A 13087-nucleotide genomic window follows, 5' to 3' on the forward strand; every position below is an offset into this window, starting at 1 on the left:
ATTGATATGTACATGAAATGCTCTGCACCCGAAAAAGCAGGTGTTCTCTTCAATAGAATGCCAACGAAAGATGTGGTTTAGTGGGCTGCCTTGTTAAGCGGGTATGCTCATAACGGAATGGCAGACAAGTCAATTGGGGTCTTTCGCAGCATGCTATCACACAAACTCGGCCTGAATTGGGCTGACGGAGGAAGAGCCGAAGACCATGAAAGGAAGGAGCAGCATGTCGATCCAGCCGGGGATTAGTATGTGACTGGAAACGTCGATTCAGCCTTGGAGCGAGGCGATGTGGAGCGGAGTGCGGTTGTTGTAGTCGGGGGACTGGACGCCATACTCAAAATCGTGGGCATCGTCTGGAGAGAGATTGCCTTCGCGCTCAGGGTCTTGGGTTGAAGTGCAAGACTTGAAGAATATGAGAACCATGATCATCTGGGTCCTCTTCCTCTTCTTCAAATGCTTGTAATTCTTCTGGTTCGAGAGAAGCAGAGAAAGGAAAGAGGAAGAGAGAGAGAGAGAGAAGAAAGTGGGTGAATTAATAGGTGAGAGAGAGGGGACGAGAGAGTGAATAAGAGAGAGAGAGAGAGGAGGGAGAGAAGAAAGTACGTACTACGTGAAAAAAGTAATCTTCTTAACCAAAAAGAAAAAAAAAGAAAAAGAAAAAGAAAAAAGTGCTGCTAGGCTACGGGAATGGGCTTTTGATGCTGGCCTCATTAAACCTGGTGGAGTGGTAGACTCGGATGCGATTGGGGTGGCGTTGAATGACCCCTCGGAGACAGTGACAAATGAAAGCCATGAGGTTGGCTTTGATCTTAATGTTGTAGCGTCTGTAGAGGAGGAAGAGTCAGTAGGTGGTACTGAAATTGACCATGTACATCCCGTTCTTGAAGGGGCTGAGCAAGGAGCACATGCAGTTTTGGAGGAGAGAAACATGACCCAAGACTCGGACCCTCTCGACCTTCTTCTATTTGATTGAAGCAGCCGCAGCAGCTAGGGGAGGGAGGAAACGTTCTTTGGCAACTCGTGTGGAGGAGGAGACTGTTGCCGTTGAGGTCATGGACCGAGCAGAGAATAGAGTTTGCTCAATTGTCCCATGTTTGTTCGCGGATGACTCCGTGTGTTTTGTTGGGTGACGGAGTCCGAAGCGGTGTGTATCAATTCCCTCCTACAACGCTATGCGGAAAGTTATGACCAATTAATAAATCTTGATAAGAGCTCAGTGCATTTTAGTGCTAATTGTCCTAAGCACACTAAGAGGCTTTTGATGTTGGTTCTGAATTAAACACCAGGAAGGTTTTGGCATATACTTGGGGTTGCAAGCTGATTTTGGTGCTTCTAAAAAGAAAGTGTTTGAAGAGGTGAGAAATAGAGTGGATGAACAAGTCAATGGATGGGCTGAGCAATTTCTTTCACAAGCAGGAAAAGAAGTCCTTATTAAAAGTGTGGCTACGACATTGCCGTATTATGCCATGTCATGCTTCAAACTCCCTGTATAGTTGGCAAAAGAATTGGATAGTGTAATTTCAAGATTTTGATGGCGGATTAGAAGACAAAAAAGGGCATGCATTGGATGGCTTGGCATAAGTTAGCGAATGGAAAGGCAAAGGGTGGTCTTGGTTTTAAAGAAATTATCTCTTTCAATCCCACTTTGCTTGCAAAAATAGGTTGAAGGCTTATTATGGAACCGGACTCTCTTCTTGGACAAATTTTGCACGCCAAATACTTTCCAAATTCTACTTTTTTGGAGGCTCCAACAGGAAGAGGCACATCATGGGGTTGGAAATGGATATTGCAAGGAAGGACAAATCTATGAGCTGGAATCCGATGGAGGGTTGGTGATGGGAAACAAATATGAGTTAAACACGATCCATGGTTGCCTACTCATCGAAATTTCAAGCCTATTTCGTACCATGAGAATATGCCGGAACGAGTGGTGGATTTGATTGACAGTAGCATTGGCCAATGACAGATTGACATTGTGACTATCTGTTTTAGCAGTGAGGAAGCTCGAATTATTCTGAGTATGATGTTAAGCAAGATTGGGTGTGTGGATAAATTAATATGGCATCATACAAAGGTGGGGTTGTATTAAGTGAAGTTTGGGTATCATAGTCAGAGGTGAAGCTACGTGAGGGGGAGGAGTGGCGACCGCCCCTCCCCTCGTCGAAAAACAAGCCTAAGAGCGCTGGTTTAGCCCCTTCCCTCGTTGAAAAACATGCCTAGGCCGCTCCGGTGATTTGCTTTTGCTGCTGCGCAACAGAGGCTGCAGAGTTGTTTTGGTCCTGGTAAAAAAAATTTCAAAAAATCCTAACGAAACAACACCGTTTCGTATTTGTTTAAAAAAAAATAAATAAATATAGGGAGACCACTGGTCCACCATTACCTCTCTCTCAACCCCTTTGGCCCTTTCCTTTCACCATTTTCCAATCAGAGAGCATTGCTACTCCCTAATTCCCAGCAACGGAAGACCCACTCCCATTTTGCTGCCGCTAGCCACTCCAGCTTCCAGCTTTCAAAGCCACTCCCAATTTTTAGGTAAGTTTTTTAATTTCTAAATCTATAATCTCTAACCTTAATTAATTATTTAATATGAATTTTTGTTCAATTGGTTGGAATCATATGGTGATATACTAATATGGTTATTGATTATTGATTATTGATATGAATTCTATGATGATAATGAATGCAATTATTGTTTAGGGTAAAATTTGAATTCTTAATTATTGATTAATTAATTGAATTACTAAATAATGTATACGATTATTGGTATTTATTAATTGAATTGTTGGTTGGATTAGTTATTAGTCATATTAGTAATATGAAGGTGAGATTATTTGCTACAACAACTTTGAGTATGTCTAAGCGGTGGCAAATCCAGGAATTGTCGGGGGAGGGGCGAACTTAAAAGAGTGCAATGACAACAACCAAATCCTTTTATATAGTAATGTCTTCCATAATTTATCAATACAAACAAATTACAATGTTGTTGGCGAAGTTTCATGTCATGAAAACGTCGCATAACAAGCTCATTATCAATAAAAAGCATATACATCTCTCTCAATGAAAACAAGCATGCCATTATTGATCTTCCATTTTGTTACGCAATGGTGTTTTCACAATCTTCATAGCAGAACAAGCTCTCTCCACCGAAGTTGTTGCAACCGGTAGCACCAAAACCAATATAAGAAGCTTATACACAAACATATAACTTGCACACCTCCCGGTCTTCACTAACTCATTTGCAAGATTCCCAATTCATCTTAATGATGAAAACTCACCATGCATCGTCATATCATGATGTAATTGTCAAGTTGAATTGGAAGATTTATGAGTTCCATATGATCAAAATCTTGAGGACGAACAATTTTTGCTTTGTCAAAAGATGCAAAATTATTCACAGGACTTAAACATGCCATACAGAGAAGCAACTCGGTGTTTACCTCATTGAAGAGATCATTCAATTCCTTTAGTTGCATATCAAGGACTTGAAAATAGAGGTTCACACGATAGTAATGGAAGTTTGTGAGTTTTGGAGCTTTACTTGAGTCTTGGAGCTTTACGTCTTGATTTTTTAGGTAAGAAATGCATATCCTCCATGTTAGGAATGATAATCTCGTGCTCCTCACAAAACTTTTGTACATCATATCATCATCTCTCAAGGATTGTAGTCTTTGCTTGCATACTTCCATTAACGCTATCACGTTCACAATATCTTGATCTTTCTTTGGTAATACTTGTGATAACTCATTTGTAATTCCCAATTTAAGTCTCATAAAAAAAAGGTAAAACACAAAATGAAAAGTTTGTATGTTGTGGAATAACTTACTTGATTCACCGAAATTGTCTTGGTTGCCATCATCTTTAATCCATTCAAACATCTCCACCATGACTTAAAACATAACAATAATGCTAACTATAGTACCATAAAGTGAGTTTCACTGTGTATCACAAGGACACATGAGACTAATCTCTTGATTTAACCCTATACCAGTTCCAAGATCACCAATACCAAGAGCTTTCTTAATTTGTTGTTCTTGTTGCTTCTCTCGAAATGTATTACAACGCTTATACGACGATCCAATAGTATTGACCAAACTATTAGCGTTGTTGAAGAAAATGGCAACACCTTCACTTCCCTTTACAACGACTACAAGAGGTAGTTGAAGTTGGTGTGCAAAACAATGAACATAAAAGCTTAAGGATACTTGTTCAAAATATTTGTTTTAAGGATATTTAGCTCACCTTTCATATTACTAGCTTCATCATAGCATTGTCCTCGTAAAACCAGATGGAGTTTCGTTAGTAGTCACACTTGTGGCTATAAGTTGCCTTTGTCGAATCCAATCAAGTCTGTTTTCTTCGTTTTTTTTCACTTGTGTGGCGTGTTTTTATCTCTCTTTGACGAGATATATAGAATTGCTATTAGAATTTTATAAAAATACGTAGCATTTGCATGAGAATTTTTGTTAAAATTAAGCAAGTGAAACACATGTTACATGTTCATTTGTTATGAATATGTAAAGGACAAATGCTCCACATTTTTATCAAATTAAGATACCAATTTTATGAATTAACTGTGACAACCTGTCTCTAATTTTACGATTTTATTTATTTTAAATGAGTGAATTGATGAAAATACCTTTAGAGGCGAGGGTGTTAGCTTTCGTTGACCTACGTATTGGGAAACATATGAAACATTCTTTTAGCGTATTCTCGTTACTACGAACACATAGGCGCATGCGGAATCGAAATCAGAGCTACGATTAAAATTTTACGGACTTACAAACGTGAAGGACAATTGGGTAATTTCCTGTTAGGTGATATTTTGTGTGTGTTGTTTTGTGAGCTGGTAAGGCCCACACCACATACCTCTCCCTCACTCCCGTGTCTTTCTTCTTCCCTCGAGCACTGTCTTCTCTCTGTAGAAACAATGGAGCCGAGCTCCCTCTCTTCACTCACCCTCTTGCTTCTTCTCTCTAACCTTCTCAACTCTCTCTTCTCTCTCGGACTTCTTTCTTTCAACTTTCATATTTCTTCCTCATTCCTCGGCAGCACTGAGATGGTGCAATCTCTCTGGCGAACTTTACCAGGACCACCTGTGTCTAGCATGACACTCTCTCCCTCTTTCATCATCTCTCTCTCGTCTCTGTTGCCTCGGCTGTTATGGAAGCCACAATACATCACCATCTATGAAGCTAACTCCGACGAGTTTTAGTTTTCCGACCAACGGTAAGCCTCAGGAGCCCTCAACCTCAAATCTTATTGTTTTTGGGACTTTTGATCTTTAACCTTCACAATGAAATTTGGTAGATTTGATGCAGAAAAATATCTCAGGGGAAATTTTCCCATAAATTTTGGAAGCTTGAACCGTGGCCATTAGGCCACTTTCAGAGGATTTTTCCGGCCAACTCCGACCATGTCTCGGCCCCGATCTAGTATAGGTCTATTCCTTACATTTCCTACTTCACTATAGAGTTTGAATCATCGAGTTTGGTTAAGGAATGAGCTTGTTTGGAGCTCTGGAAGTTGGACGAAAAACCTGCAAACGCAGGCCTTCGCGAGGAAGGCACGTACGGTCGTACTCGTAGGCGCGTGGGGAAGCCACAATGTGGTGGTGCGTGTAGCGCGTGGAGGAACCCGAGGTCCCTCCTTAGGTTTCTCGACGTGCCGGACCCAAATCCGCCCTCCGTTTTCCAAAATTCAACCATTTTAAAATAATTCCTTCATTAGTCGTACTTTGTACGAAAACGCTTAATTACGTTAGTACGTTATATTTACGTAAATGATTTTGTTTCTAGGTGAAACACATCGGAAGGATCTTCGATACCAACGAGGCGGGTTTGACCGGACGACATGATCTGTGAGTAGGTCTTTGCTTTTAAATATTATATAATTATTTTGTTTCCATTTATACATTTGAAAAAGAATTTCCTACGTATGCCTAGATTAGACTAATACTTTTAAGAATTAACGAAATAATGGAAAATTACGAAATTATCATAAATCCTACGGGATACACATGTGTGCATACTTTCACAGGATTTTAATTACTGCCATGATTAATATTTTATTTATTACTATTATGTCGATGTGAATTATCAAATCATTGTGGCATGACTATACTTATGTTATCTGCTCATCGTTTGCTACATCGTTGTTAGTACTTGTTCGGGCCAGGGCTAGTCTTTCACGTGTATGTGCACATCGCATCGTACTCTCACTTTGGACCCATTGTAAGTGCAAGTACTATCCTAGATTGCTATAGGTAATTAGGACTCATATGTGCTGCGCATAACACCAATCTTCACGTGATTGTCGTACTAGAGCTTATATCATTGTTACACCTAGTCATGTTCATGTCAGAATACCTCTGCATGAACTCGTGTGTTAGCATGTGTCGATGAGCACTCGATATAATGTGTTTGCTTATGCGAGATTATACAATTACAGACATCATGCACTTATTTACAAATTATTGTGCCGTTGAATTCTTGAGATTTTGCAGGCTGTAGTGGGTATTTTCTTACTGTGCGTAATATGTATATTTTGGAAACTATACTTGTTTTACGGCGATGGGTTCTAAAGCTTTTAGAAGGGTTTTATTAAAACTTCATTTTCAGGCCCACTTACCCTTGTTTTTCTCTCGTCCCGGTTTTAGTGGCTGAGTTTTTGTGTCGACGAGGATTCTTGGCAAATCTTGGTATAGGTGGTTACCTTCAATGGTATAATTCTCATCCTACTTTATTGCACTTTACTTATGCTCTGTCATCACGTGTGAAATAGGTTCATTCCTTCTCACAAGTGCACTCTTATATAAGGCACTTATAGATTTAAATTTATTCACGTTTTCCACACAACTATACTTTATGGTTTCGTCACCCTTCGGGTGTCGCCTAACACAGCTTGATTCGGAGTCCAAGTGGACATTCTAGGTCAGAGTGTGTTATTAAGAGTCTATCTTTTTTTAGTTTTGCTTGAGGAGATGAAAAAAGTACGATGAATCTGGACCATTCAGCAAATGCATGAATCACTTAAATATTTGTACAAAGTCAACTTGTAATATATATAACACACAACTATGTGAACAACAGACCGCACAATTATTCTCCCAAAATACCACTCTTCTTTTTTTCATTAATTCTCTCTATGCATTAATTCTCTCACTTTCTACCAATTTTTATTTTTCTATAGCTTTTTCGTTTATGAGTGAATAAAGTGAATTATGAGCATGTACTATATAGAGTCTGATAATACCGATGAGGAGGACTATCATACGATACCATATGAATTTGACGATGACACTAACAACGACGATGACTAATCTATTAGCGACAGATACAAAACAATGTACAACCCATGATCGATACGTTATTTCTTGGGTATATTAAGAATCTTTTGAACAAATTCTTAGGTTCATAATTCTTGTATTAACTTATATCAAACGTATTTGTGCTTCAAGTCACAGAAAAGAGATGTTAATTCTTACCCATCAATCAAACCAGTAGTAAAGCTCATTAGGCATTAGGGTTCGTAGGCTCTCATTCTCCATCCACCGCCCATTTTGTAAAAAGTAGTTGCACGCACTTAACCTACTACCTTTACCTATTTTATAGTCTATTTACTTCCAAGCATGGAAGAAAATGCCGATATTATCGGTTTTTCGCGGTAATGATATTTTAATATGTATTCAATTAGTTTTCGTCAAAATATCGCGATATTATCGATAATATCGCGATATATTCGATATTATCGAAACAATCTCGTCGGAAAGGTAGCCGAGGCTGCGTCGTCGCACTACCCAGATCTATTGCAGACTCAGACCTAAGATCTGCACCTCAACGACGCCGATTCCGCCGTCGTTTTCGAAGTCGCGGCGAAAGAGCTCGCGGAACGGATCGCAGTTGTAGATCCGGAACCCGTGGTCTGTCCCCACGGCGAAGCAGGCGTGGTCTTGGTTGAAGCAGACGTGGAACAGAGACGGAGGCGAGCGCGGCGCCGGCGGGGCGGGTTCCGGGGGGGGGGATGAGGAGAATGAGTGGTTGTTATGGAGGTTGAGGTTGGGGTTTGGGGGCGATTGGGGGTCGTGGTGGTCGTCGCTGGAGTCAACGACAGAGGTAGGGTTGTCGTCGGTTGGATCGGTGAGGAAGGCGGAGGCGGAGATGAAAGAGTGTGAAGAGAGAGAGAGAGAGAGAGAGAGAGAGAGAGAGATAGTGAGTGAGAGCAGAGATGAGATAGTGCGAAGGCAGAGGCAGAGATGAAAGAGTGCGAAGACAAAGGTGGTGATGAAAGAGTGCGAAGAGAGAGAGAGTGAGTGAAAGCAGAGATGAGAGAGTGTGAATAATATGCGGTGGTTGTGCAAGTTGAGGACTCAAAAAATTGGGTAAGGTGAGATAACAGATGTTGACGTCTTTGGATAGTTTAAAAATTGAAAACCATGGACTTTGAGATGGTTTTAATCATGAAAACCACCCAAGGTGGATGGGTGATGGGAAATAGCAAGGTGAGGTGGATGATTTATAAAGTTGAATATATATATATATATATATATATATATATATATATATATACACTTATATATCTTATATAAATTATAAATTATTGTTTTCGATTACAATTTACATAATTTAAGAGCATCTTCAATATAAATTTTAAATTAAACCCCCACAACCATATAATTCTTAAATAAATAAAAAAAGGTAATAAGTTACTCATGTATCTTACCATGCAATGTATAAAGTGTAAAATATTATACTAATTCATTATATATAAATGATTATGGTGTGTTTAAACTTCTTTTATTAATTACTACATATTTTCTACACTCACAATGTTTGCCAGCTCGCTATATAATCAACTTAAATCAGGTAAATCCATCATGCAATGCATTTCCTTCCAATTTTTTGTGATAAACTATAATTGACTAAATAAACATCCTGCAAAGTTTCAATAAAAATTTCCAAGTTTTTCTTACAATTTCCGTGGTTTCCATATTATTTTTATCGATATCGATAATATCCCGATATTTCCATCGATATTTCTGTGTTTTTGGACTACCGATATTACCGATATCATCGATATTTAATACCTTCCAAGAGATCATCTCCAACATTGGCAGGTCATTTTTCCATTCTATGTTAAATGTTTTGCAAAAGCTCTTAAACTGAAGGGACTTCCATCGAGTGACGTCTCACAACAAACTACATACAATATTAAAACGTCATATGACTATGAACTTGTCACATATAAATTATTATGAACATATTTTAATGTTAACATATTGCATAAGTGACATATTATTATTATTAAGTTTTGTTAATATTAGAATTGGTCCTTAGTCTTTATCCTAATTGGAGCATTGATCACCAAACTATGGCTCATCTATCCACATTTAAAATACAATTCAAATCAATGCAAAACCCACAAATATGTGCCATGTCCAATGCAACCTTGTCATGTTTGTTCATAAACCCATGACGTCTACCAACATCAATTGAACCAACATGTGCACCACCCTTAAAATAGAATAAGGTCGTGAACTAAGGGTGCGTTCCAAAAACCGACAAACGAAAAAGACCGAACTAAACACCTAGTTGAAATCGAAAAAAAAAAATCAAATTAAAAAGAGAACCGAACCAAAACCGAATATATATCAATTTTATTTACTTATATATTTATAATAAGTATTTGCATTTTTACCCAATTTCTAAGAGAATTGTTATTAACACTTCAAAAATCTCATTTTACACTCCAAACTTTTTATATTAGGAAAAAAATACACTTGTGAAAATTGTATAATGAAATTTTTGAAATGTCAATAATACTTTCCATTTCTAAACCCAAATATGTTTAAGGGGTGTGCTATCCACACATCCCTTTTTACTTCTCACACATACCTTGTTAATTTATGTCTGTTGATCTTCTTCAATTTATCCGATCCGACGATCGAAAATAAAAAAATGTGGAGGAAGTAGTGTGTGGATATAACACCCATGTTTAAAAGCTAAACGTGAAGCACATGTTACGAAAAGCCTTCCTACTACAAACCCTAGCTAGCATATTCTTTTCTCCGTCCTTTCTTCTTTTCTTGTCAGCCGCAGCTTTGCATTTTCTCTCCCTCTTCTTTCTCCATTATTTTTCTCCGTCTTCTTTCCACCGCCAATTCTGACCGAGATCGAGATCGAGACAAAGAGCTGGAACTGGAAGTCATCTCCTCTCTCTACTATTTTCGATTTCAGTTTTGCATCTGTTTGAGCTGCGTTTCAGATCTTCGAGTGTTTGCTTTTGCAAAACAATTATCAAAGAACTGCGGTCCTTAATTTGCTTTGCTCTCACATCTTCTAGCGATTCAAAACAATAATCAGGAGTTTCACTGGGAATCTTGGGATAGACTTGTTTTCTTTAGACTGAAACAATCAGGAGTTTTTCACTTCTTTATTTGAAATCAATGAATACCACCAGATCCGCCCATGCAACCGCCGCCGCCGCCACTTCGTCTTCGTCTCGGCTTTCAAACAACTGGAAGTACGAGGTGTTCCTCAGCTCAGGCGACGATACACGCACTACCTTCACAGACCACCTCTTCAGTGCGTTAAGCGATGCCGGAATTAACACGTTTGTAGACCACCAGCTCAGAAGAGAGGAACATATACAGAGCGAACTTGACGGAGAAATCGAAGGGTCGAGGATCGCCATCGTCGTCTTCTCAAAGAAGTACGCGGAGTCCGGATGTTGCCTGAGGGAGCTGTCGAAGATCATGAGAGAGGGGAAAGTAGTCTATCCTATATTCTACGACGTTGACCCTTCTCAAGTGAGGAAACAGAGTGGTAGTTTTGGGGAAGCATTTCGGAAGCATGAAGGGCAGGAAGATCCAAATGAAGTCGAGCAGTGGAGAAATGATCTTAAGGCTTGTGCAGATGTGAGTGGGCGGAATCTTAAAACCACGGCGGACGGGTATAATTTCAAATTTCCTCTTTTACAAAATTTAATTGCTTGCAACATCTTGTATAATTAGATTAATGATTAGAAGAACAATATAATAATTAGTAATTAGAGGACGAATATAATGATTAGTAATTAGATAAGCATCGGCCTTTACGGATTAATGGGAAGCCAATATTATTGGCTCTGATACCAAATGTTGGAACAAATATAGCAAAACCTAATTCATTAGCAGATCATTAATCACATGGACGATTGATAAAAAAACTGAGGAAGCCGTGGATGATTGATCAAAGAAGAGCTTCTACTCACTGAGAACTTTATGTTGTTGCGAGTAATAGGGCTAGTTTTCTGTATAAATTCCCAGTGGGTTATCCACCAGTCGTTCATGTCAGCTTAAAGGTCGTCTAATTAATTCTTAATTTAAGATATATGATGAATTAGTTTAGTTCATATGACTCTTGGTGTTGCATGATATGATGAATCATCTGTATGCATAATTTGGACTTTCAATTTGCAGGCGTGAAGCATTGTTTATCCAGAATGTTGTTGGGGACATCATCGCACTAACAAAAACCAGAGACTTGCAAACAAGTCAGTCAACCACTCGGTTGGAATACCTCGTCGCGTGGGCCAGAGTTCCCTACTATATTTTTTTTTTTTTGTCTTTTTCCCTGGGCGGTCCCGTTCTCTCCCTCCCTGACATGTCGATTTAGATAATAACTTTTTGGACTTTTCTTTTGTCATTGAATGCTTTCCCACAGCCTATTCAGCACTTTTTCTTTTCTTTTTTCCTTTTTTTTTTCTTTTCTTTTTTGCCCTTTTCTTTTGGTTATAAACATTACTTCTTTTCACCCACCCCACTCTCTCCTCTCTCCTGTTTCCCTTCGCTCCTCTCTCTCCCACCTATTACTTTTTTTCTTCTTTAATTCACCCACTCTCTCCTCTCTCCTCTCTCCTCTCTCCTCTCTCCCTCCCTCGTTCCTTTCTCTGCTTCTCTCGAACCAGAAGAGTGCATTTGAAGAAGCAGAAGAATAAGAAGAGGACCCAGATGATCCATTTCTCATATTCTTCAAAGTCTCGCACTTCAACCCAAGATCCTGAGCGCGAAGACTATCTCTCTCCAGCCATGCCCGCGATTTTAAGTATGGCGTCTACTCCCGCTGCTACGACAACCGCACTCCGCCCCACATCGGCTCGCCCCAATGCTGGATCGACGTTTCCGGTCACCTACTAATCCACGGCTGGATCGACATGCTGTTCCTTCCTTTCATGGTCTTCGGCTCTTCCTCCGTCAGCCCAATTGAGGACGGCTCCGCCAAATCCAACGCGAGCATTGATCCGTTTAACCCTGACGTGGGTTTTTGCCATTTTTTGCATATTGTAATTGGAATTTCAATACATAATTTTTATTTTTATTTCGTTAATTCTTATGATCTTTGAGTCGGGTTTTTGTTATTTTTGTACATTGTAATTGGAATTGATTAGGAGAACATAAGTAGATAGTATAATGTAATTTGTGTTTGATGTTATGGAGAATTTCTTGAATTGGAGGAATTTGTTGCAATTGCTTTTTTGGGTACAACGTTGCAATTTTCAATTGGGGCAATTCCTCTTTAATTTATATCGAATTGGTGTTGAAAGAATACTAGTGGAGTTAAACTTCAAATTCGTGACGATTGTGATGTCTCATTGCGTGTTGTGCATGCAAACTTGTGATTTCAGATTGAAGTTTATGTGGTGATTGTCTTCGAGAATGCTCCGGCAAGAGTCGCACCATGCACGGGAAAATCTGAGCATCCAACTTCCAACAGTCGCACCATGCATGATTGTGAATTTGTGATGTCTCATTGCGTGTTGTGCATGCAAACTTGTGATTTCAAATCATATATCTTTTTCGTTAAAGCTTCTCCATTGTAATTTGTTTCAATTTAGTTAGTAAGACTTTAGAATCAATTTGATCTCTATGGGACGATATCCGTGCTTCAATGCTGTACTATCATCTGATTTTTATACTTGTGAGTACGTGATCGGAACGCAATATCTTTCACGAGGTATGTTCAATAAAGTCAGTCATTTAGTACCATTTATAGATGTTAACTTGGTTTACTGTTTCAATTAGTGCTTATATCTTTTCACAAACTTTCATAAC

The 13087-nt window shown here is 39.0% G+C and overlaps 1 protein-coding gene across 1 annotated transcript; it reads left to right on the forward strand.

Annotated features, from left to right (window-relative positions):
* Positions 1 to 10064: 10064 nt before the first annotated feature.
* On the forward strand, positions 10065 to 12502 carry LOC126611247 (disease resistance protein RUN1-like). The gene is made up of 2 exons (XM_050279455.1): positions 10065 to 10947; positions 11456 to 12502. The coding sequence occupies exons 1-2, from the start codon at positions 10442 to 10444 to the stop codon at positions 11649 to 11651; spliced, it is 702 nt and encodes a 233-aa protein (XP_050135412.1). The 5' UTR covers positions 10065 to 10441; the 3' UTR covers positions 11652 to 12502.
* Positions 12503 to 13087: the final 585 nt, after the last annotated feature.

This window comes from Malus sylvestris, chromosome 17, assembly GCF_916048215.2.
Source record: "Malus sylvestris chromosome 17, drMalSylv7.2, whole genome shotgun sequence".
Lineage (NCBI taxonomy): Eukaryota > Viridiplantae > Streptophyta > Magnoliopsida > Rosales > Rosaceae > Malus > Malus sylvestris.

Bases quoted from the DNA above. Each gene is read 5' to 3' on its own strand.
- LOC126611247 (XM_050279455.1), top strand. From the start codon at position 10,442: ATGAATACCACCAGATCCGCCCATGCAACCGCCGCCGCCGCCACTTCG. The intron at 10,948-11,455 runs GTATAATTTCAA...TTCAATTTGCAG, and splicing joins CTTAAAACCACGGCGGACGG to GCGTGAAGCATTGTTTATCC.